Raw genomic sequence first — 25,338 nt, forward strand, 5'->3', positions numbered from 1 at the left:
CTAATAGAGCTGGTTTTGTGGAGGCAGGGCACAGCAGTAGGGACAATTCTTTTTTGAAGGGCAAGATTGAAGCCCCTCCACCAAAGCTCTTGGTCTAAGAATCCCCAGGTGAACAATAAGCAGTCTTCCATTTGACAGGCACACATTCCAGCAGCATTCCTGGCACATCGTGGTGCTCAATAATAGATTTGCTGGAAAGATGGATGGTGTCACAGGAGCAAAGCTCCTGCCAGAGTCATGCATGTGTGATGCCTGTGGGACCGAAGCATGTGACATTCAGGCTGGAGCTCAAACTTAGCCCTAGCTACCAAACACATGCAGACAAACAGAACCTCTTTGACACTCTTCAAAATCCCTCAATTTGGAGATTTTACTGAGTCCAGAGTCTAAAGGGGATTTTTCTAATGTAGTATATGACAAGCAGCCAGCTATGTAAGCTATTATTACCAAACCAGGTTTTTGCCTGTCGCACAGTAAGCCAATCACCAAATGATGAGGTTGCAGCAGAGAAAGGGTTTTAATCTCAAGGCAGCCAAGCAAGGAGGCAGGAGAATCAATCTCAGATCTGCCTCCCCAAAAATGGGGTCTCTGGGTTATTTATGGGATAGGGGGTAAGGTGGTCTGAAGTGTGGGGATAGATGAAAGGAGCTAAGGACAAGTGAGGTAATTGATGATTTGTGAAAGCATGGTCCAGCTTCATGGCTCTTTATAAGACATGTCCACAAAATGGCAGTGTTCCCATGATTTGAGGGTGGAGTTTTTAACTCCCTGACATCAAAGGGTCATTTATCAGTCATCTGCACAGGCCCAGTTGATGAATTGGTGGTCTCAACCAGCCTGAACTGGACAAGGAGTCGACTCTCAGTTCCTGAAAGACTTGAGCACCCCACTTATTGCCAAGGTGACCCAAGCACTAGAGATGTTATCTGTAGGGCAGGCTTTAGTAATGCATTATCTAACTACTTTTTCAAACAGACAACTGAGCATAGTTAAAGCAAGTTGGCCCCTGGTTTCACTGCACGGGACATGAAATAATGAAAATAGGTGACTTGGCTATAGTCAAGGAAATTTTTTCCCAACAGAAAATTATTAAATACTGGGGTCCATTAATCTGTGAAACTTCCTTCCTACAGGCATTTAAAATTTTTGTTTTGCTTTATAATGGGTTAGGTATGGTATTGCCTGAAGCCTCCTAGCAAAATAAAATTAAATTGTTTACCAAAGGAAATGTTAAATAGCTCCCTAATGACTTACAAAGCTATTTTAGGTTCTCAAGGATAATCGAAACCCTTTCTAAGGTGGGCCTTTAAAATCCTCATGTGTTTTCATAAAGGTGAATTGGAACACTAGTTATATATCCAGTATAATGCTAGATCTACAGAGTTACCTGATGTATACAATTAGATGATGGTTGTTAAACTTACTGTCAGGGCAGTGTATTAATGAAAGCTAAACTTAACTCTCCCCATCAAAAATTATGTGTACCAAAGTAAATGAGTGGTCTAAAACTCTGTATAAGAATTTATTTGTTCAGGGGACCGGCCCTGTGGCCAAGTGGTTAAGTTCGCGCGTTCCACTTTCGTGGCCCAGCGTTTCAGTGGTTTGGATCCTGGGCGCAGACATGGCACCACTCGTCAGGCCACGCTGAGGTGGCATCCCATATACCACAACTAGAAGGATCTACAACTAAATAATATACAACTGTGTACTGGGGGATTTTGAGGAGAAAAAGCAGGAAAAAAAAAAAAAAAGATTGGCAACAGTTGTTAGCTCAGATGCCAATCTTTAAAAAAAAAAAAATTTATTTGTTCACTTGCCAGAGATTGTTTAATTTTGATTGTAACTCCTTCCTGGAAATCTCTGAATTTTCCAGAAAGTTACACCAACATTAAAAGCATAGTTTTATTTACCAGATGTAACTCATTACTGTTCTCCGCATTCACTTTAATTTTGTTTTGTTGTAGTTCTGAGCAAGACAAAGAAGAATGGATCAAGGTAAAGCTGATTTCTATTTTCATTTTTGTTTTTTGGCAACTGTATGTGTACACAGACGTGCCCATATTGTTGTATTGTGCACAATATTGTAGTCATCAGAACAAGGTCATTTAGTTTTTAAGGTGGTTCGCATCAAAGTTATTTGTTTAATAAAGTATTTGCATTAATTTGCATGCAATGCTTTAATGTGTGCTTTAACTTTCATTTATATTTTAGGCCCTTCAAGAGACTATTGATGCTTTCCATCAGAGACATGAAACCTTCAGAAATGCAATTGCAAAGGATAATGACATTCACTCAGAGGTTTCTGTAAGTTGAGTTAAATTCTTCACTCCTTTCTCTGTGCAATTGCAGAAGAGCTGTCTGGTCATTTTGTCATCCAGGCTTTTTCCTTTGCAATGCTAGAACTGGCTATTTAGGCAGAATCTCATTCCTTCTTAGATGAATACAATAGTGTATGCCTTTTGAACTGCTTAAACGTCTTTGAACCTTTTATTTCTTTTCCTGGGTCTTGAGTTTCAGAACGTGGTATGAACAATGTTGTCAAAGTGTTTTGGTTTTTTTTTAAATAAGTAAATAAAAGGAAATAGTTTTTTTTCCTATTAAAATTGAATCTCTCTTTCCTTTTTTTAGACTGCTGAACTAGGGAAAAGAGCCCCACGATGGATCCGAGATAATGAAGTAACAATGTGTATGAAATGCAAAGAGTCTTTCAATGCACTGACAAGGAGAAGGCATCACTGTCGGGCATGTGGACATGTAAGTGAGAGTTCTTTGTCATTAAGGTTGCTAGTAACTATATGAGTGTTGTAAAATCATCAACTTGGGAAATACCAAAAAAATCATTCAATAAATCACTTAACTGATAAACTTATTTTAGTGACAACTATGTGCAGAACACTGTGCTGGGTTATAGAGAAAAAATGGCAAGCAAAATGACCCTTGGCTTCACATAGCTTACATTCTAACGGAGAAAATAGACCAAAGTCAAGTAAATAGACAAATAAGCATTTCGAATTACTATAAATGCAAGAAGGAAGCACTCGAGAAATAAAAATGGAGAATAATGGTAACAGAGGAGGATTTGGAGCCAATTTTAATTAGAAAAATGAAGACTTCTCTGTAAACTGATTTCTAAAAGGTGAGAATGAGCTAACCATACGAAGGGAGGCAGGAAGAGCGTTCAAGCAGTAAGAAAGTGTATGTCAAAAGCCCAGATATCGGAAAGAGCTTGGTCTATTCTTGAGACTGCCAAAAGGTCATGTGGCTGGAGCATAATGAGTAAGGAGAATTGTGGTGTAAGAAATAGGAAGAGAGAGAAATAACCAAAGGAGTTGATGTCTTTGAGAAAACAGGTAGAACCTATAGCATAAGTGGAAGTTCAGGCTTTTGAGGGGTGAGGGAAACTTCCTCTATTGTATGAGAAAGAAAAAGGGAAAAGATGGATGCAAATGTGGGTGTGCTTTCGATTTGGTGGTGGGAAACGAGGGAATTTACGTCTGATGATATCTATATTTTCATTAAAGTATGAGGCCAAGTCATCAGCTGAAAACGAAGGGAGAAGGAAGAGGGGTGGGGAGATTCAAGAAAGAGGGCTAAGTATGAAGTAGTTGTCTCTGGGCAGGGAGAAGGGAGCCTAGCAGAGAAACACAGATGGGCTCTGGGTGCCATTAGAGGTTCATGATTATACATTTAAGGACACACTGGTCCATTTAATGGCTGTGATTTTTCTCTAACAAAATTCAGCAACTCAAGCCAGAGAAGGCAGATGACAGGCTTTCAGTGATTGAGTTGTTTGACGTGGAAAGAGTGAGGAGGAGCAAAGCATGAGATGAAGCTGGAGAGAGGTAGCCGCAGGTTTTAGAGAGCCTTGTAAACCAAGTCGAAGATTACACTCTTTCTTGTAAAAAGCAACAAGTAAACAGAAGAGTAGGTCTTTGACGTCATGATTGAATATATATTAATATACTCATGTGCAACAATTCTTATTGATAGTTCTTTTATTCTCACTTACGTTCCTAAGTTTTGACTCAATAAGACAGTTTTATAATCAAAATTAAATTGATAGCAAACATCTCTTTTTCCTCAGAGTAAGACTTTTAAAATTTATCGTTGAGGTTGCTTGAAACTTTCAGGTGTTGACATACATGCATCAGTAAACAAACAAAAATATGTTTGTGGGTTATCAAAATACTATATGATTAGAAAATAAAATGAGATACTAGTTGATATGAATTTGCGGATCAGACATGTCTAATTTCTAAATCCTAGAGTAATTTCATTGTAATTAAGAGAAAACAACAAACAAGCTTTTTATCATGAATTTTACGTGCTGTGAATCTAAACCAAAAGATTTACTAATATTTCTTTTTTTTTTTTTTTTTTATTTTTTTTAAAGATTTTATTTTTTCCTTTTTCTCCCCAAAGCCCCCCGGTACATAGCTGTGTATTCTTCGTTGTGGGTTCTTCTAGTTGTGGCATGTGGGACGCTGCCTCAGCGTGGTCTGATGAGCAGTGCCATGTCCGCGCCCAGGATTCGAACTAACGAAACACTGGGCCGCCTGCAGCGGAGCGCGCGAACTTAACCACTCGGCCACGGGGCCAGCCCCTTACTAATATTTCTTAAATGTAGTTTGTCCACTATAAATTGGGGGAAAAGATGCTTCTGGTAGCAAGAAGATAATTTGTTTTTATTGAGGTCGTAACAGTTTATAATGCTGTGAAATTTGAGTTGTACATTATTGTTTGTCTCTCACCATATATATGTGCCCTTTACCCCTTATTCTCTCCCCCGACACCCCCTCCCCTCTAGTAACCACTAATCTGTTCTCTTTGTCCATGTGTTTGTTTATCTTCCACATATGAGTAAAACATATGATGTTTGTCTTTCTCTGTGTGACTTATTTTGCTTAACATAATAATCTCAGGGTCCATCCATGTTGTTGCAGATGGGACGGTTTTGCCTTTTTTATGACTGAGTAGTATTCCATTGTGTATATATACCACATCTTCTTTATCTCTTCTTCAGTTGATGGGCACTTGGGTTGCTTCCACATCTTGGCTATTGTAAATAATGCTCCAGTGAACATAGGGATGCATAAGTCTCTTTGAATTGTTGATTTCAAGTGCTTTGGATAAATATCCAGTAGTGGGATAGCTGGGTCATACAGTTCTATTTTTAATTTTTTGAGAAATCTCCATACTGTTTTCCATAGTGGCTGCATCAGTTTGCATTCCCACCAGCAGTGTATGAGAGTTCCTTTTTCTCCACATCCTCTCCTACATTGTTTATTTTTTGTAAGAAGATAATTTTTTAAACTGGAAAGATTTTTTTTAACAGTTATCATCTAATAATTAGAAAAAAATACCCTTCGCTAGGCAATAACATGCATTTGCTTTATAGTCATTCATTAATCGGCATTCTGTAAATGTTTACCTGGTGAGCAAAGCATACCAGGACAGCCTCTCAGAGGGCTTACAGCCGAGTGAGGGCAACAAACATTAATCAAATAATGACAGAGGTACATGATTAAATTCTAATCAGTGCATGAAACAAAGCACAGGGAACTTTAGTAACACAGTGACAAAAGACATGCTCTCATCTGGAAGTTGGTGGAGGGTTCCTAGAGGAAGTGAGATTTGAGTCAACGTCTGAAGGATGAACAAGAGTTAACTCACTGTAGCAGAGATGAAAGGGGGAGGCAGCACAGCACTTTAGGGGCTGGATGAAGCCAGTGTCACCGAGGATACACAGAGTGAGAGGGGCAGAGGATTCAGGACTTTGTAGGCCATGGTTAAGAATCTGTTCTTTATCCAAGAGCCAAGGGAAGACTTTGAAGGATTTTAAATAGAGGAGAAACATATCAGATTAACATTTTTAAGAGAGAATCTGGTGCTGTTTGGAAAATAGCTTGGAGGGATATAAGAGTAGAAGCTGAAGGCCAGTAAGAATGCTACAAGGACCAGTCATGATGTTATAATAGCCCAAACTAGGACATCAATAGCTTGGGCTCAGATGATCAGGAAGATGTAGAAAAATGGACAGATTGAGAAAATATCTAGGAGGTAAAATTAGCAGCACTTTGTCATGTGGTGACTCTTTGGGGTGAGGTAGAGAGAGGTGTCAGGATGATTCCTGGGTTTCTGACTTGCCGTGACTGGTTAGATGGCTGTGCTATTTCCTGTCATAGGGAGCACTGTGAGAGGGGGAGCACTGCGAGAGGGGGAGCACTCCGAGAGGGGGAGCACTATGAGAGGGGGAGCACTGTGAGAGGTAGGCTAAGGAGAGCGCTGAGGGCAGTGAAGATCATGAGTTCACTTTGGGAGAATATTGATGAAACATCCAGAACATGAAGAACAAAAGTCCAGACCAAGCCTTTGAAGATCTCCTAGCTTTAGAGGCCAGGAAGAGAGGATGAGCAAGCGGAACCCATCACAAACAGCATTGTAATACCATGATAAAAACTCGAATGTTCCTGTGGATATTCTTAGTCTAATAAAAATTTGCCCTTTATATTAAACTCTTTCTCACTTATTACTACTATAACTGATTATTGCTTAAATCTTATTATTCTTTAAATATGGTTATTCACTCTCATTATCTTTTTAAATTTAAGGTGGTTTGTTGGAAGTGTTCTGATTACAAAGCTCAACTTGAGTATGATGGTGGTAAATTGAGCAAAGTTTGTAAAGACTGTTATCAAATAATAAGTGGATTCACAGACAGTGAAGAAAAGAAAAGAAAAGGAATTTTAGAGGTATGAAATATTAAATGTTGGGTATCTTTTAGATTTTTGTAAGAGGAACATAGCATTGTCTTGTAATGCTGAAGAATACAAATAACATATTTTGTTATTTCTCTTAGTATATAACAATTTGGAGAATGATGAGCAAGATTCATATTTTTGTTCTATATTGCTGAATTTTGGGGTTATACTCAGTTATGTAAAGGAAGAGGGGCAGTGCTATGTTAAATCAACATGCATTCAAGAGTGAGATATATTGATTTTGTGGAGGTAGCTGTAGTCAAATATTAGAATATTAATTGTCATCTCTTCTAATGCCCAAATTATTTCAGTATTTTTATTTATTTATTTATTTTCGTGAGGAAGATTGGCCCTGTGCTAACATCCGTTGCCAATCTTCCTCTCTTCTTTTTGTTTTGTTTTTTGTGAGGAAGATTGGCCCTGTGCTAACATCTGTTGCCAGTCTTCCTGTGTTTTATGTGGGGTGCCACTTCAGCATGACTTGACAAGGGGTGCTGAGTCCTCACCCAGGATCTGAACCTGTGAATCCTGGGCTCCCGAAGCAGAGTGCATGAACTTAACTACTGTGCTACCAGGCTGACCCTGCCAATCTTCCTCTTTTTGCTTGAGGAAGACTGACCCTGAGCTAACATCTGTGCCAATCTTCCTCTATTTTGTGTGTGGGATGCCACGACAGCATGGCTTGATAAGAGGTATGTAGGTCTGTGCCCAGGATCCGAACCCGCAAACCCTGGGCCGCTGAAGTGGAGCATGTGAACTTAACCATTATGCCACTTGGCTGGCCCCTACAGGGTATTTTTTTTGATAGAAAAGCTTTTCTCTCCGTTTCATTATATTGGCTTTGAAACCACTGCATGAAATTATTAAAATTTAGATTAAAGTACTTATTACCTGAAAAACTCTTCTAACTTACTGCATTAAAAGCATCGTTTAATAGCCAGTGACAGTAATCTGATAACTGCATTAAAATATTATTGAAATGTCTCACAAGTGACTTGACTCATGTTTTTAAATAAATTCAGACCCCCAAATCTGAGAATTATAATGCAGCTTGTATCTGCAATGAGTTTTATACCAAAAGATACTAACAACATAAGGAATAAATTATATTAAGGCATTTGTGGCAGAAAGTTCAAGATAGTCTGGAAAGTCTATGAAGAATAGGCTCATGATCAAAATTCCATGTATCTAAAGTCATAGACATACTTGGTTTATTAAGAATTTCTATGGTCTATTAAGAATCAGTGAGTATTCATTGAGCATCTATGCCGTATAAGCATAAAAAGTCATTTCTGTTAACTGAAAAAGGATCATAAACTTCAAGGTCCATAAAACTATATAGAGCCATATAAACTATACTTGAGGTTAAAAAGTATAGGCCCACAAGCTACAGGTATAACTCTGAATTCTTTTAGGGTATACATGTTGCTTGTACAGCAGACCAAAGTAGGGCTTTCTCTGGCAGGGAGGGTAGAAAGACACACTTTAGTGGCTCCCAGGAACACAGCCTCAAGACTTAACAGCAACAGATGAGACTGGCCGAGTAGAATGAGTCAGCTTGTTTTAAGGGGTGAGTTTCAGGCTATGTCTATGAAATTAAAATCTGTAAGTAGTTTTCTAGAAAAACCTATACTTGGGGAAGAAATTAATCAATTACTCCGTTAAAACATTTAATCAAATAACTATATAGTGTTAGTCCATAAATAGAATATAAGTATGTATGTGTGCACATGCACAAACATACATAATGCATATTTGAAACTTGCTTTGTGCCAACTAATTCATTATGTACTCTAGACCAAGGGTCAACAAACTTTTTCTGTAAAGGGCCAGAGAGAAACTATTTTAGTCTTTGCAGGCCAAGAGGCAAAACTGAGAGTGTTACTTCTATAACAAGAGAAAACAAATTTCCACAAATTTTTCTTGACAAAATTCAAACTGTAATAATAATTTTGTATAAATTTTTGTAATATGGTAATAAGAATGGAATTATTTGAGGGGAAGAGAGAGAGCATTACACTTAATTGGAGTCCAAAGTTCGTGTTCTCTATCATCAAATCGATTTTAAATGTTCATCTGTAAAAACTCTTATCTCAGGTTCCAGGACAAAGATTGCTGGTCAGTATTTGCCTCTTTGCTATTGCGTTTTTACATGGTTGAAGTTAGTATAGCTTGGTGGTTACAAGTTCAAATGCCGGCACGGCAATTCCCAAATGCGTGATCTTGAGAAAGCTCTTTCATGTCTGAACCTTATAGATAATGAAAGGCGTAACTTCTCAGTGTTGGTGCGAGGATTAGAGGAAATAATACATGTAGCAAGCTAGGAAACGTGCCTATATACTCAGCAGTCACAAAATGTTTAACTTTATTTAAATTCGAGGTCTGGCAATGCAAGGAGTTAAAATTGACTTAAATGTTTTCCTATGCTAGTAATTGGTCTGAACAAGTGTTTAAATCATAATTGCAGATGAACCATTTTTGGGACAGTCCCAGGAGACATTTTATAGAAACACATTATACTTTATGAATGTGCCCTTAAGTTGAATTATTTCTCTCTCTGGTTCATTTTGTGTTCAATTTCTGTCTCTCTCACTCTCGCTTTCTATTCATTAAATTTTTCTAGATTGAATCAGCAGAAGTATCTGGAAACAGCGTGGTGTGCAGCTTTCTTCAGTATATGGAGAAGTCCAAGCCTTGGCAGAAAGCTTGGTGTGTGATCCCCAAACAAGACCCTCTCGTGCTGTACATGTACGGTGCCCCCCAGGTATCTAAACCGCGTCCGTCTGCAGGGATTCTGAACTCCGAACCCTCCCACCGCTCCTCTGTGGAAGCGGAGAGCTCAGGCAGTGGCCCTGTGTTTCATTACAATTGAAAAATAATGAGTGACTAAAATTCAAGTGTATTTACTTGAATGGTTGAGTCCTTTGGTAGCCAATCATTTCTTTACCCTGTGAATCGTTTGTCCCCTTCTCTCATTCCTGTTCAGCGGGTTTGAGAAAAGGTGAGTCAAATGAGGAAAGGGCATGAGGAGAAGGGAATGAAGCAGAGGGAGAAGCAAGAAGGAGGAGACTTTATAATAATAGCAAATACAGTAGTTTCCCGTTATTCGCAGTTTTGCCTTCTGCAGTTTTAGTTACCCATGGTCCGAAAATATTAAGTGGAAAATTCCAGAAATAAACAATTCATGAGTGTTAAATTGCACACTGTGTTGAGTAGCATGATGAAATCTCACACCGTCCCACCTGGGATGTGAATCATGCCTTCGTCCAGCATCTCCACACTGTATACACTACCTACTCGCCCGTTAGTCATTTAGTAGCTGTCCTGGGTATCAGATTGACTGTCATGGCATCACAGTGCTTGTGTCGAAGTAACCCTTATTTTACTTAATAATGGCCCCAAAGCACAAGAGCAGTGTTGCTGGCAATTCACATATGCCATAGAGAAGCTGTGAAGTTCTTCCTTTCAGTGAAAAAGTGAATTTCTCGACTTAATAAGGAAAGAAAAAATATTGTATGCTGAGGTTGCTAAGATCTAGGATAACTTTTATTACAGTATGTTGTTATAATTGTTCTATTTTATTATTATGGTTGTTCATCTCTTACTGTGCCTAATTTATAAATTAAGCTCTATCATAGGTTTGTATATACAGGATAGAACATAGTATATATAGGTTTTGGTACTGTATGAGGTTTTAGGCATCATTGGGGGGGTCTTAGAACATACCCCTCATGGATAATGGGGGACTTACTGTAATAGTAAGCCTTTTTTGCCTCAGTAGAGGGATACCTGAAAAAGAAAGGAATTTGAGAGGAAGGGGAATTTAAATCAACCTTGGATGAACTCTATCCAGTAACAATTTTTGAGTACCATGTTTGCATGGATCTGAGATAAATCTAGGAGAACAGACAAGCAGCTTTGCCGTCTGCCCAGAGCAGCACCAGGCACTGTGGATTGTGTTGTGCTTAAAAAACAAACAACACTTAAACCCATTGTACGTTCACCTGGAAATGTACAAAATCTTAAATGTCCCTGTTGTATTTTAGCCTATATCTACATTAAGGGCTAGGAAAAGTTTTTTATTTTCAGATATAGACTAAAAATGCCAAGGTATACATTTTATTCTATTTCACTGTTTTTCCTATAACGTTTTCCTGTCTGTAAATGAATTGATACATGAGTAAATGAAACACCAAATGAAACTGTGCTTGGTCATGAAATCATCATTAACATTCGCTGGTTTTGTACACTGAGATGACTATGCTTTTCTTTCCATTTTCGCATTGAATGGGCTCCCTCACAGAGAGGAGGTGTAGGGTCAATGATTCCTGGCTGATTTAGGTGTCAGCTCTCATTTATTAATTCATTCAGCCAGTATTATCAGTGGCCTCATGTACAGGCAGTGTGCTAATGCTGGAGCACCATCTCTGTGCATGGAGAGCTCACAGTGCCAGTCTGTGTGGAACGGTCATGGGAAAAGAAGTTTAGTAGAAGCTGAATCATGCAGGGTCACGCCTAGTAAGCTAGTACATATCACACTCTTATGTACCATGTTTCTTCCCTAGGATGTCAGAGCTCAGGCCACCATTCCACTCCTGGGTTATGTTGTGGACGATATGCCACGGAGTGCAGACCTGCCACACAGTTTCAAACTGACCCAGTCCAAGTCTGTGCACAGCTTTGCCGCAGACAGTGAGGAACTGAAACAGAAATGGCTAAAAATCATCCGTTTAGCTGTCACAGGTGAGACACCAGATGGTCCTAATGAGCATCCAGCCGCCTTGGACGATCATCCTGATCCTAAGAGAAAATCAGAGTGCTGAACTCCAGGGCCGACCACGGCATGGCGGGGGCTCCAGGTTTACAGCTCAAGACATTCCCAGCTCTCCTTGTTCATCTCTTAGCACTTTATGTTGAAAAATATAGGCTCATAAATGCATTTCTTGGGGGACTATTTTCATATGTTTATGTGCTCTTGGTGAAATTAATGTGCAGAGCCATTCTACCGATAAAAGTTTGAAATAATGTGAAAAATGGAGCATTTTTAATGAGATATTCCTTGAACATGTGCTTTTGTCTTGAAGAAAATGGTATCAATTGAGTCTATCACCATCAGGTTAGAATAGGCCACTTTCATTTAAGAAACTCTTTAATGTCTTCTCTTTCACATGTAGGACTTGTAACAGTTTGAAAGATATACCTCTCTGTTGCCAAATTAGATCCATGGTAAAAAAAAAATACAGGGACAGTTTAGACTATAATATTAACTTATTTAATTTAGGTTATAAAGCTCAACTGCATAAATAACATATGTTCTTTTAAAACAAAAGAAAAAGGACAAATTGTTGGTGTTCAAATTTCCAACTTATTAAGAAAAGATAATACTTGTTTTTGTAGAAATACTCCTAAGAATGAAATATCCTAAGTATATAGCAATTATGTGTATATAGTATTAAATATAAATATAAAAATATATATACTATACATGCTTTTCTCTTCGGCTTTAGGTTCATACTTGTCTCTAATTTATTTTTTAAATATAAAGCATGTTTCATCTTGGAATTGAGCAGTGTTCTAAACTTAAGAAATGTTTTTGATGATTTCTGTTTAACTGATTGACATCTAAGGTTATTGATATTTTTATAATAAAAAGTAATTTATGTGGCATGGGATATATTAGTGAATTCCAACAGTATTTTTAAAGTACTATTCTTTTGTTCTGTGCCTATTTAAAACAGTGCCTCTCTTTGAAGGTGCTAATGATACCTATTTAAATATAAGATGAGGGTTTAATTAATGCTTCAGTCTTGATTATTCTGAGATAAAGTGCATCTTGGTCACTGGGATGGTCAGGTCATACAGGTTATTTTACCTTTTACAATCTTAGTTGTTGCAGCAGTTAATATCAGCATGTACAAAAACTTTCACCAAAACCTAAACCGTACAAGATACCTGACCTTACACAGAACTGGGACATATGGAAACTACATTTATTGTAATGTTTCTCTTTTCTATAAGACTGTTAAGCGGGGTTAAATGAGGACTATGTATAATTAACACTTAAGATAACTGTGTGGGCCTATTCCTTTGTCAGATATGAAACAAAATTCACATGTGATAATCCATGTTTGAGGGAGGTAGATAGATATTAAAGGAAGTTTATGCTCAACCCTTTAAACCACCTCACTAAAGTGGAGGAGGGACACAATATTGAAAAGCAATATTTTAATGGCAGAATTTGGGAAGGAACAAGATGATTGAAGAGAGTATAAGCATTTTTTTTTCTTTTATCCTCTGGTGAATTTTTTTTCCTGCTTTTTCTCGCCATGTCCCCCCAGTACATAGTTGTATATTTCAGTTGTGGGTCCTTCTATTTGTGGCATATGGGATGCCGCCTCAGCATAGCCTGACGAGTGGTGCCATGTCCACGCCCGGGATCTGAACCGGCAAAACCTTGGGCCACCAAAGCAGAGTGCACGAACTTAACCACTCGGCTTCCAGGCCAGCCCCTCTCCGGTGAATTTTAATAGATAGAATATGATTCCTTGTCATGGAGGCTGCTCTTCATTATATAGTAAATTAGATCTCTTTTTTTTTTCCCGTTTACCCTGTCGTGCTCCAAACATTATCACTTTTTAATGCATCAGTATGCTAGAAATCCACAAGAATGACCCCACTATCCTTGGCCTTTGGGGATTACATTTTAAATGTAGAATGGATTCACTCAGAATTTGAGATTGCCACACATTTATTCAGGCCCTGTTGTTTTAAGAAATATTTGAAATATCCCCTTTTTTGCCCCAACCCCAAAGGAGCAGATAGATTAATTATGGCTGACATAATTAGGTTGCCTTCCTCCGTAAAAGGAGAGCCAGCCATGATCCATTAACATTAAACCAAATACTTGTATTTGGAACCAAAAAGAGATAAATGTAGTTTCTTAGGCCCTATTATATCAGGGACAGACTAAAAAAATTTTACATTGCTTCTCTTTTCTAGTTGTGTGTGTGTACACAACATGTGTGTTAGGGTAATTGTTGAGAAGTTTAAACCATAGCTCTAGATGATGCTTTGACTTTCTTAATCTTAAGAGAAGCAATAAAAATGTAGAATGATTATCATCGGAAGATGACTTTTGTAAATGTGGATAGTACGATAGAAATGTAAGGGCCAATTAGAACATTTATGGGGTAGATTATTTTTGAAAACTATTTTAAACAACAAGACGACTACACTTTCCATACCATTAAGTTCTTCTCCTGGAATGGAAGTAACACGGACACATTCGAGTTTTGGCTCAATAATAATTGATGTTATTTAATTTAGATTATCAAAAGAATACTCATGTAAAGAGGATATTTATTATGCTCTTAATATCATCTTTAATGTTTTCAAAAAAAATTAGAAATATTAGTATTAGAAGAAAATTTCTGGTTATCCAGTCATCACCTTTGCATTGCACCCATGTTCTTTAGCCAAGCACAAAGAGAAGCAGTGAAGCAGCCTTATCTGCTTTTTTATTAAAGAATCACTAATGCTTTTACTTGGAGGAAGGCAAAAGATACTTAGCCATTTAGTAAGCATGCAACTAAATCAAACGACTTCAAAGTGTGATTGGTTACAAGAATAATTGATGTCTTTTGCCTTCCAAGACACCTAGCAGTCATGACAAATTGAACCTAAAACAATAATTGATTGTTTTCCTGTTGAAACCAACATTCCATATGGGTCTTATTCTTTATTTTCTCTAATTTGGTGCTTTCTGAGTCATCTTTTCTTTAAAGTGCCCTTCCTACAAATTTAAAAAATAGTTCTTTGATAAAAACTGCTATTCATTATAAAACATTCCAATTTTTTAAACGTAAATTTTGCTTTATTGAAAGTCTACCATTTGGTATATTAAGGATGAAATGTAGTGCAGACTTATCTCCAGGTTTTAAGTGGAGCTCAATAATGAAAAATGCCACCAGCCACTTTTGTAACAATGGCATCTATAATGCCATCATGTATGCAAGCAATAAAACTCTTCAGGGTGTGTTTTTATACTGAAATTTTAATATGAATGCCCCTAGTCACAAGGATATAGAGAATTGACTTCTTGAAGTGATACTGTAATTTAAATTGCTCCATATGGGGAAGCAAAAGTGTATCAGGGCAGAGGGCATTATTCTTTAGATTCAAATAACTATCAAAAGCATTTTTACTTTTGCGAAGGGTATGGATGGTGAAACAATTAAAGCACATCTGCACTACTTTATCAAGCTACATGTCATTTTCCATGAAGTTTAATACCACATACAGGTTGGTGTACTTATCTTCGCTGAGTGACCTACCCCAATTTTAAAAAAAAAATACCCCAACTTAAAAAAATTATCAAACTTTTTAAAAGAACTAACCCTTTAAAGGTACCCTGTCCCCATAAATAGATATACATTTGGATTTTTGAAAACAATATTTGTTGTAGTCATAAGTATATAACGAAAACTACACACTTCATAGTACTGCAGGGTTGTTAAGGATTCATTTATGCCTTCTAAAAACCTCATATCAAAAATAATTCTGTGAGTTATAATTGTATGTTCCTTTTTCTTGTCTACTTTGTGGAAACAGGGTGCTTTTTTTCCCCTCCAAATTTTAGATCTTATTTCTGGTTATATTCAAAGCCTTAAGTTCTTATTCTGAGCGTATTGTCTGTGATAACTCTAATAATGATCTTTCAAGGCTGGATGTATCCTGAGGAAAAGGCACCAACAGGAGCAAATAAACTTCTAGGGAACAAATGTCTTATTTTTTGCAGGTATCCTTGCTATAATGCAGAATAGAAGATTAATTAAAATTTCCTACATCACGTGATGTTCGTGTTAGCGGGTCTAAGATTAAGCACATGGTATTTATAAGCTAAAATTAATTCAAAGGAAAGAATGTTAAATTTTGTATTCTTCAAGAATGTATTAATATAAAAACTGTGGCTAACCAGTTCTTATTCTTAGGATTTTAGTGACGTCTGTAGTGGATCATGTTACTTCTCCATTCTCATCCAATTTTGGTAGAAACAAATTGCTTTTTATTTTCATATTACTATCTATTATAGATTCTCCTGATTTAGAAAATAAAAGTATGATATATAAAGACCTCTAGATCTACTTTAAATACCCTTTCTGTGATTTTATGCATATATGTATATATGCAAAAACACCATTGATTTCCAATTCTGTTTTTCCACAGGAATGAAATTTTTTTTAGAAACTGTTCTTTTTAATTTAAATATTTTAACATAAATTATTTACATGAATTTTTAGTATAATTCATTCTTATATATGCCCCATAATCGTGTCATGAGAAGATAACTTTGCTTTCTTTAATGATATGGTGGGGAGGAATAAGATTAGGAATTGAAACAAGCCAGAATGAACAGAGGTGGACAGAAAGATACTGCTGGTTTCCAGATCAGAGCAATGTCTGTTAAGAGAAAAGTCCTTAAACTGCAGAAGGGATATAAACTATCAAATATGAATCTACGTAATTGCTTACTCATAGGATCCACTGCACCTGGGCCTTTCACCTTGGCCTCTAAATTATACCATTAGTATCTTAGCCATTACTTTGTTTTTCCTTTAGGCTTTAAAACATAATAATTTCATTCTATTGGGCCATTTTCTGCGCAGCTTACTGAGGTAAACTCTCTAAAGCCAATCGTGGTTTTCTACTGTCTGCACTGAACGTTTGGTAGAATGCAGTGTCTTCTGTGTTTTGAGATGAAATAGCACACGGCTTCTACAAGATAGTTTTTAAGTCATTGGGGTCACTAAGAGTCATATGATGGTCACCCCTTCCTAAAATTCATTATAGATGGAATTAGTGAGATTAGGCAGATTTAGCGAAAAATAAAAAAAAAACTCATTGTAGCATATTTTAATAAGTGAATACCAAATACATAGAGTAATATATATAGGTTTGAGAAGAAACATAATAGTCTGTGGGGGCCATTATGATAATGGAGTTGCATTATATATTACACATTGTATGGATGTTGGAATGTATCACTTTGGGGGAGTCTCCCTTCATTAGCAATCATGTCTGTATGTAAAACTTTGGGGTTGTTTGTGTTTTGTTTTGTTTTTTTACCAAACTAGCATTTCATTTTGTGAGTGACAATTGACTGATACTTTTGAATAAGTGTTATCTGGGCTTTTGAATTGTTGACTGATCAGTTTGAAAAGGTATGTTAGAATTTTAGAGTTAACTCAAATGTGAAAAGTGTACACAAAAAGTAATTTTTGTTTTCTAGCTATATCAATGTAAAAAACTTGCAGATAGTGTATATATTGTGTAACATATGTATATTTGGTCATAAAGGCAGAGAATTAGAAACATTGTAAAATTAAGCACTTTAATTCCTATTAAATATTAAACATTTGTATCTTGTAAATAAATACATCCTTAAATGAATTCGGAAGACTCGTGTTATTTCAGCTAGGATTATGTATGTTCAGTTCACAATTATTTTGGTTGTCAGAAATTTGAGTTGGTTCAGAAAAAAGTTACTCCAAAGGGTACTGATGCTCTTTCCCACCTCCAGTCCCGCCAAAACCTGTGTGAAGTCTTTCAAGAATAAAGCTTGTGACAGAAGCCAGGGTCCCATACGTGTAGAGACGGGGGCTTCTCCCTGTGATAACTCCAAAGTAGATCTCCAGGAACCAGTAAAACAGTGCTGCTCTGTTTTCTGGGAAATGACGGCTTTCCTCCATAGTAGTGATATTGGCCTCCATTGTTCAGTCTTACATAGTGAAACAGAGGTGGAAATGGAAGTCAAGAGAACTGTGTTTGAGTCTTTCTTAGTCCTGCTATTACTTGTTATGTGACCTTACACAATTTACCTGAATCCCAGTAATAAACTCTTATGGTCATTCCAGGAAATAAGAAAAAGACACTTGATGACTACAAAGCACTATACAAATGGCATTTCATGGAACACTTCACTGGGTTTCATTCAGTTATCTTATTGTCTTTAATTTAAAAAATAAAAGATATTCCAAAAAGGTAATCTTAAATGACTTCAGTATGATTTCATAAGTAAAACATTCCAGAGATAATCCTTTTTAGAATTTTTTTTTTTTTGGAGGAAGACTGGCCCTGAGCCAACATCCGTGTGCCCATCTTCCTCCATTTTATATGTGGGTCTCCTACCACAGCATGTGGTGCCATGTCCACAGCCGGGATCCGAACCAGCGAACCCCAGACCGCCAAAGTGGAACATGCACACTGCGCCACCAGGCTGGCCCCCTTTTTAGAATTTTATTACCTTTTTTAGGCCTTGAAGAACTAATTTGTTAATTGATGCTTACAAGCAATTGGCATCAGCTGAAGAATTCTTTAAACTAAATGTTGCCCTTGGCTCATCAATATGACTTGTTTGGGTCCACCTTACACAGAGTGGAAATGGTAGCGAGAGCCAGTGTGGCATACTTCAGAGCTGCTCAAACTCTCAAGTACAAGGAATCACTTGGGGATCTTACTAAAATGCAGATTCTGATTTAGCAAGGTCTGTGATGATGCGGTTCTAACGGGGTCTACGGTAATGTTGTTTCTCAAACCGTCCTTGGAGTAGCAAGCTCACAGTGGGAGGACTGTCCTAGACAGACAACTGGCTGGAAATCCTTGGCTCTGCCACTTACTGTTTGTGACTTTAGGCACAAACTTTTCCTTGAAAAGTTGTGGGACTTAAATTAGACAATATTATAGTATATTGCCCGGCCCCATGAGACATTCAGCACGTAAATGTTAATATTATTAATAGAGATCATTTAGTTAATGCAAAAGTTTGCAGCCCTGACTGACTATACATGAGTCACCTGGGGAGTAGTTAAACAGAAGGATGCCCTGGCCTCACCCTCAGAAATCTTATTTGTCAGGGTTGGGCTGTGGGCATTAGTATTTTCAGAAATTGCCCAGGTGATCCTGATGGGAAACCTCATTTGGGAAACACTGATGGCATATTTACTCCACGCTCGGTCCTTTGTTAAGCATTCTAAACGTACGTTATCTCTCACAAGCCTCCCGACAGAGCTTCAAGATTTTCAGGTAAGGAAACGGGTTTAGAGAGGTTAAGTAATGTGTCACTCAGCTCTTGGTGTCCTCCCTCACCCAGGTTAGTACCATGTTCAATCACTACGATCAGACCTTTGCATTCACTCAACTGCCTTGTCCCTCTCTAGCTTTATCTTACTTGCTTGGCAAAACCAAAGCCTGGTTTACTCACCTCTGTCTTCCCCATGCCCACACCCATGTAGCTGAACAAAATGAACAACGACACTCATTGATCTCGCTTTAAATTCATTACTAGATTACTATTTCACACCTCCTCTCTCCTCAAATCTCCAATACCTTCTCCCTCAACCTTGTCCCAACCGATGACCTTTCCTACCTTACTCCGAAAATTAATTGGCAGAGGACTGCCACAGTCTCCAACAACCACATCTAGCCATCTACCAACACTTGGGTCCACATATTCTTTCTGCCTCTCCATGTTCCTACCTAAACCTGATCCCTCTAAATGTGCACCGTACCTTATCCCCAACTCATGAGCTTCTTAAGGATATTGCTCCAGCCATTGTCCCTTTCTCATACAATATCAATTTTCCCTCTTCACTGGATCTTTCCTTTTTTTTTTTAGATTTTTTTTTTATTTTTCCTTTTTCTCCCCAAAGCCTCCCAGTACATAGTTGTGTATTTTTAGTTGTGGGTCATTCTAGTTGTGGCATGTGGGACACCACCTCAGTATGGCTTCATGAGTGGTGCCATGTCCGCACCCAGGATCCAAACCAGCGAAACCCTGGGCTGCCTCAGTGGACCACACAAACTTAACCACTCAGCCACAGGGCCGGCCCCATTCACTGGATTGTTCTATCAGCAAACACACCTGCTATAATTTTTCCCAACTTAAACCTCTTCACTTCCCCTGCCAGCTACCACCCCATTTTCCCACCCTTTTGGAGCAATACTTGAGTTTTCTCTATTTGTCTCGAATTCCTCTCTTCCCATTCTTTCCTGAATGTACTCCAGTCAGACTTTTGCCCCCATCATTTAACTAAAACTGTGCTTATCAAGGTTACCAATGACTTCCATGTTGCTAAGTACAGTGGTCAATTCAGTTCTCATCTTGACTTATCAGTAGCATTTAACATACTTGATCATGCCCTCCTGCTTAATTCACTTTCTTCCCTTGGCTTGCTAGTCTCCAAACTCTTGGTTTCCTTTCTATTCTTCTGGGCACTTTTTCTTAGTCTCCTTTGCTGTTTTCTACATTTCTTGCAGGCTCCATAGGGGTATCCCAGGGCTAAGTATGTCCTAGGTCTCTTCTTATCCACACTCATTCCACTGGTGATCACATATACAAGCATGCACCACATAATGATGTTTCCATCAACAATGGACCACATATACATCAATTCTCCCATAAGATTAATAGCATATAGCCGAGGTATGTAGTAGGCTATACTATCTAGGTTTGCCTAAGTACACCCTATGACATTCACACAATGACAAAATTGCCTAAGGATGCATTTCTCAGAACGTATCCCTGTCGTTAAGTGACACATGACTGTAATTTCATGCTGTTAACTCCCAGTTTTATATCTCCAGCTCTTAGTATTCCTCTGCACACCAGAAATATTTATCTGATTGTCAGTTCTACTTGGATAACTAGTATACATCTCAAATTTAACCTGTCCAAAACTGAACACCTGATCTTTCCCCTATAAAACCTAATCCATCCATAATTTTTCCCACCTCAGTTAACTGCAACCCTGGTTTTCAAGTCGCTCGGGCCAAAAGTTTTCATCTTTGACTCCTTTCTTTCTCAGACTACACATTTAGTACATCAGGAAATTCTACTAGCTTACCTTCAAAATATATCTGGAATCAGATTCTCACCAATTTCACTGCTACCATTCTGGCCTGAACCATCATCATCTCTTGCCTACATCATAGCAATAGTTTTCTAATTAGCCTCAAGGTTTCCAGCCAGACCTCTCCCGTTGTCAAACACACAGCCAGAGGAGTCTGTTAAAACACAAATCAGATCATGTTGCTTCTCTACCCCAATCCCTCCAGGGGCTCCTCATTTCACACAGAATAAAAGCCAAAGTCGTTTGAGCGGCCTCACAAGGCCCTATATGTCTCCTCCCACCAGCACCCTGTACCATATGTCTCCCTGCTTTTCCTTAAGCAAGCCAAGTACAGGTCAGCCTTATAACACATACACTTGCTGTTCCCTCTTCCTGCAATGTCCTTCTCCAGATCTGCACAATTAACATCTTTGCCATTTTAAGGCCTTTGCTCAAATCTCACCAGCACAGTCCCACTTGATCATGATATCTTAGATTACAACTACCTCCACTCCCAACATAGCACTCCCATTCCTCCTTAATCTCATCTGTGTTTCCCATAGTTCATAGTTCTTGTAACAAACTAAATAATTAGCTATTTTTATGTTTATTTTTTATTGTCTATCTATACCTATTAGAATTTAAGCTCCATAACAGTAAGGATTTTTATCTGTTTTGGTCACCGATGTCCCAAATTCCCAGTACAGTGCCTGGCACATTATGGGTACTCAATTAATACTGAATATAAAAGCTAGGTTAGGGGCTGGCCCCGTGGCCAAGTGCTTAAGTTCACTCACTCTGCTTCGGTGGTCCAGGGTTTCGCTGGTTCGGATCCTGGGCACGGACATGGCACTGCTCATGAAGCCATGCTGAGGCGGCATCCCACGTGCCACAACTAGAAGGACCCACAACTAAAAATACACAACTATGTACCTGGGGGGCTTTGGGAGAAAAAGTAAAATTAAAATCTTTAAAAACAAAAACAAAAACGCTAGGTTATATAAAAGAATAAAATGACCAGAACCTTTCTTCCAAACTTTCAAATTATTATGGGTACAGACCTTTGGAATAGAGGCTGAGGGGGAAAGAAATCAACATTTTATATAGCTAAGTTGTTTTAATAACAAAGCCAGATTCCTGATTGTTTAAAACGTAGTCAAGGACTTCAAAATATAATGGCAAAAATATTAGTCAAACTTTGCATGATGGATTCTTGCTTTTCAAAAATCAGTCTGGGGGCCAGCCCCGTGGCCGAGTGGTTGGGTTCGTGCACTCCGCTTCAGCGGCCCAGGGTTTTGCCGGTTCGGATCCTGGGCACGGATATAGCACTGCTCATCAGGCCACACTGGGGCGGCGTCTCACGTGCCATAACTAGGAGGACCCACAACTAAAATATACAACTATGTGCGTGGGGATTTGGGGAGAAAAAGCAGAAAAAAAAAATCAGTCTGAACTCACTATCACCACCATCCCCACAGCACCTGCACTGTGAGGAAATTAGAGACAGCTGGTCACTGTTCCGAAGGAGCCAGAGGCACTGAAAGACACACGTCCTGAGGAAGTGGGGCTGCAGAGTGGACCTGGCCCAGGTTTTGGATAATGAGTGCTTAGTCTGCAGTCACTCTCATAGAGGAAGTGATTCATGTGTTGTTTTGGTTCTGCATTTAAGTAAAAACAAAGCCAGGTTGCTTTGTCTCAGTAAGGGAAAATGCTTTTATACAGTAAGATTGAACCTTATCGTCCATTATGATATTTTCACAAGAAACAATATTTTTTGATGATCACTTATATATATTGTGATCATACACTGAACTAAGACAATATACTGTGAAAAAAATAAGAATATTGTTTCCATATAGAATCATGTCCAAGGGTGGAAGAAATACCTAAAGATCATCCTAAAGATCATCTTGGAGGTTTTCAATATCTGCTCCAGCAGTGTGTGTCTGGAGTGTGTGTGTGTCTGTGTGTCTGTGTGCTCTTGGGGAGTAGAGAGCAGGCAGGCACAGAATATAGGGAGAATGAACCAAAGGATCCAGGCTTACAGTTATAAATATAGGAGAAGGAACCCTCAATAAAGAAAGATTATTTGCTAAGAAAGTCATGATGCTTTTCTGAGTATACCTTTTTTGTTGGGTTTGACTTTTGAACCATCTCAGTGTTTTACGCATACACACATCATAAAATCAGCTATGGTGAAAAAGCCCAAAAATGGAATACAAATACAAACAAGTGAACCTATCTGTATAGAAAAGAATATCAGATGAATAACATAACCACACTGATGAGACAAATTAGAACTAAGGCAAATTTTGGACACAGTATATTGACTATATATGCTTAGAAGAAAGACAAATAGAATTGCAAACAAATATTGAATTCTAGGTCATTGGTTTGCTTTTCCCAGTGGTACGGCTTAGCATTTCTAACATTACCTTTGCTCTGTTCTAGAAATGAGCAAATAAGTAATATGTTAAGGTTAACGGGAGCCAAGTTTCTCACTGTCAGAGAAGACAGTTACAGTATGGAAAGGGGAACATGATAATACATCCTGTGTTGCTGGACTAGAATTACAGGTATCAGTATGAACTTGAGATTTTATAAAGAAAGCTAGCTGGGTATAGATATAGACACAATACATATAGATATATAGACCTACGTGTGTGTGTATGTGTACATGTACATATATTTCCTAGCTATCTGCTGTGAGGGTCTAGAAGCAATAACACCCCAATAGCAGGAAGCATATCTATGTTGGTTTCTAAGTGCCATTTGCCACTAAAAGGAACAGGAGCTCCTTGGAAAACTAACTGATTCTAGGGCTGGCTGCGGCAGGGAAAATTCAAGATAAGACTTGGTATGATATTGTGTCAGAAAGTGGGAAAGTGCCCAAAGAATGATAGGGACATATCAGAAGATCCAGAAGCCAGCTTAAGTGCCTCCTACTAGTAAAATCTGGGACAGTTGAAAGTGAAAATAAAAAATGATGGTAGTTATATGTCAATTATATCTCAATAAAGCTAGAGGAAGAAACGATGGTAATGGATTTAAATCCATTGAATGAAACAGAAACACATGAAACTGAACTGATAGGAACGAATGGAGAAAAAGAAAAGATTCTTCCCTATAAGGGAATGCAAATAAATAAATAAATGTAGAAGGAATGATGAAGTTAAAAAATTAGCATTTGACAAACAAATTAATTCAGGTAAGAAACATCAACGGACCCTATAACCAGTGGGTGAAAAATTCTTGAGGCCAAGTATCTACATAGTCTCAAAGCTGCCCCCACAAAATTCTTATTAATAACAAAAGGAAAAATAGTAACTTTCCAGTGGAGAAACCTGGTGGGCAGGCCCTTAACCAAGTTAACGTCACCAGTAAGGGCAGACTGGTATCATGGGCCTCGATCTGAGGCTCTGGGGACACACATTACTTCTGCAGTATTCTTGCCAAAGTGCAGAACCTCAATCTAATTATGAGGAAATATGAGATAAACTCAAGCTGAGGAATATTCTACAGAATACCTGGTCTACATTCTTCAAAAATGTTAAGATTAGGGCCGGCCCCATGGCCGAGTGGTTAAGTTCGCGCCCTCTGCTTCGGAGGCCCGGGGTTTTGCCAGTTCGAATCCTGGGCATGGACATGGCACTGCTCATCAGGCCACGCTGAGGCAGCATCCCACATGCCACAACTAGAAGGACCCACAACTAAAAATACACAACTATATACCAGGGGACTTTGGGAGAAAAAGGAAAAATAAAACCTTTAAAAAAAAAAAAGCTAAGATTATGAAAGACAAAGACAGACTGGGGAAATTTTCCAGAATAAAGGACTAAAGAGACATGACAACTCAATGCAATGTGTCTGTAATCCTGGATGGGACCTAGGCCAGAATATATTTTTTCTACTATAAAGGATGTTATTGAGACAATTGGTGAGAAATTAATAACATCTGTAGATTAGATAATCGTTTCTGTTGATTTCCCTGTTTCAGTAATTGCAAAGTGATTAAGTAAGAGGATATTGTTCCAGAAAACATAGACTGAAGTCTTTGACAGTGAAGAGCCATCACGTCTGCAACTTACCCTCAAATGGCTCAGAGACAAAGGAGGGAGAGGGAGATGAATGACACAGCCAATATAGTAAACATGTGAATAGAGAATCTGGCTGAAGAGTAGAGTTCTTGTGATATATTTATAACTTTTCTGTAAGTCTAAATGTATTTCCAAAAAAACTTAATGTTTCTATGGAGTTTACCCTAGTTCTTTATTTTCCTGAATTGTTTGTAAGCCTACATATTGTGATTTTCCTTTTCTTCATCGCCGTACAAATAAAATTGTCTCATAAATTGTCCCAGGAAAAATAATAGTTTGTCTTGAGTCATTCACTGATTCAACCATTCATTCAATATTTCACTATTAATTGAGTGCTTCCTATATACTGACTGCTGATCGTGTCAATATTAAAGGTCTAGGGTTACTTTGACCATTCAGTTGTGACAGTAGGTTTCTTTTTAAATTTCCCTGAGCACACAACGCTACAACACTATCCTCGTATTTTGTCATTCCTCTAATCAGAAAGAATGTTCTTTGTAAACAAAATACCTGGATATTTAAAAATATATGACCCACACTGTCACAAAATGCATATACGTCAACATTCACAAGGAAAATTTCTGACCTCACACC

At 38.1% G+C, this 25,338-nt stretch overlaps 1 protein-coding gene and 1 long non-coding RNA gene across 24 annotated transcripts in view; one reads left to right on the forward strand and one right to left on the reverse strand.

The window, feature by feature from the left end:
• FGD4 (FYVE, RhoGEF and PH domain containing 4) overlaps nt 1-13,684 on the forward strand; it is a 193,074-nt gene extending 179,390 nt beyond the window's left edge. For all 17 annotated transcript variants that reach the window (XM_070621017.1, XM_070621023.1, XM_070621021.1 and 14 more), the window contains 6 exons: nt 1,965-1,995; nt 2,212-2,304; nt 2,629-2,754; nt 6,612-6,752; nt 9,385-9,525; nt 11,327-13,684. In XM_070621017.1, coding sequence (XP_070477118.1) covers nt 1,965-1,995; nt 2,212-2,304; nt 2,629-2,754; nt 6,612-6,752; nt 9,385-9,525; nt 11,327-11,584 — 790 coding nt within the window. In that variant the 3' untranslated portion in view covers nt 11,585-13,684. The remainder of the gene's footprint in view (nt 1-1,964; nt 1,996-2,211; nt 2,305-2,628; nt 2,755-6,611; nt 6,753-9,384; nt 9,526-11,326) is intronic.
• The window catches only part of LOC103552053 (uncharacterized), a 120,860-nt gene that overhangs the window by 80,667 nt on the left and 14,855 nt on the right, over nt 1-25,338 (reverse strand). For 2 of the 7 annotated variants that reach the window (XR_011540366.1, XR_011540364.1), the window contains exons 5-6: nt 21,445-21,588; nt 20,663-20,822 (exon numbers count right to left, since the gene is read on the reverse strand). The exons of 4 other annotated variants lie outside the window; for them this stretch is intronic. This is a non-coding gene — a long non-coding RNA (uncharacterized lncRNA). Of the gene's footprint in view, nt 1-16,625; nt 17,539-20,662; nt 20,823-21,444; nt 21,589-25,338 lie in introns of those variants that run through there. One more of the 7 variants, XR_011540365.1, reaches the window with a different exon arrangement.

Source organism: Equus przewalskii, chromosome 5 (genome assembly GCF_037783145.1).
Source record: "Equus przewalskii isolate Varuska chromosome 5, EquPr2, whole genome shotgun sequence".
Classification (NCBI taxonomy): domain Eukaryota; kingdom Metazoa; phylum Chordata; class Mammalia; order Perissodactyla; family Equidae; genus Equus; species Equus przewalskii.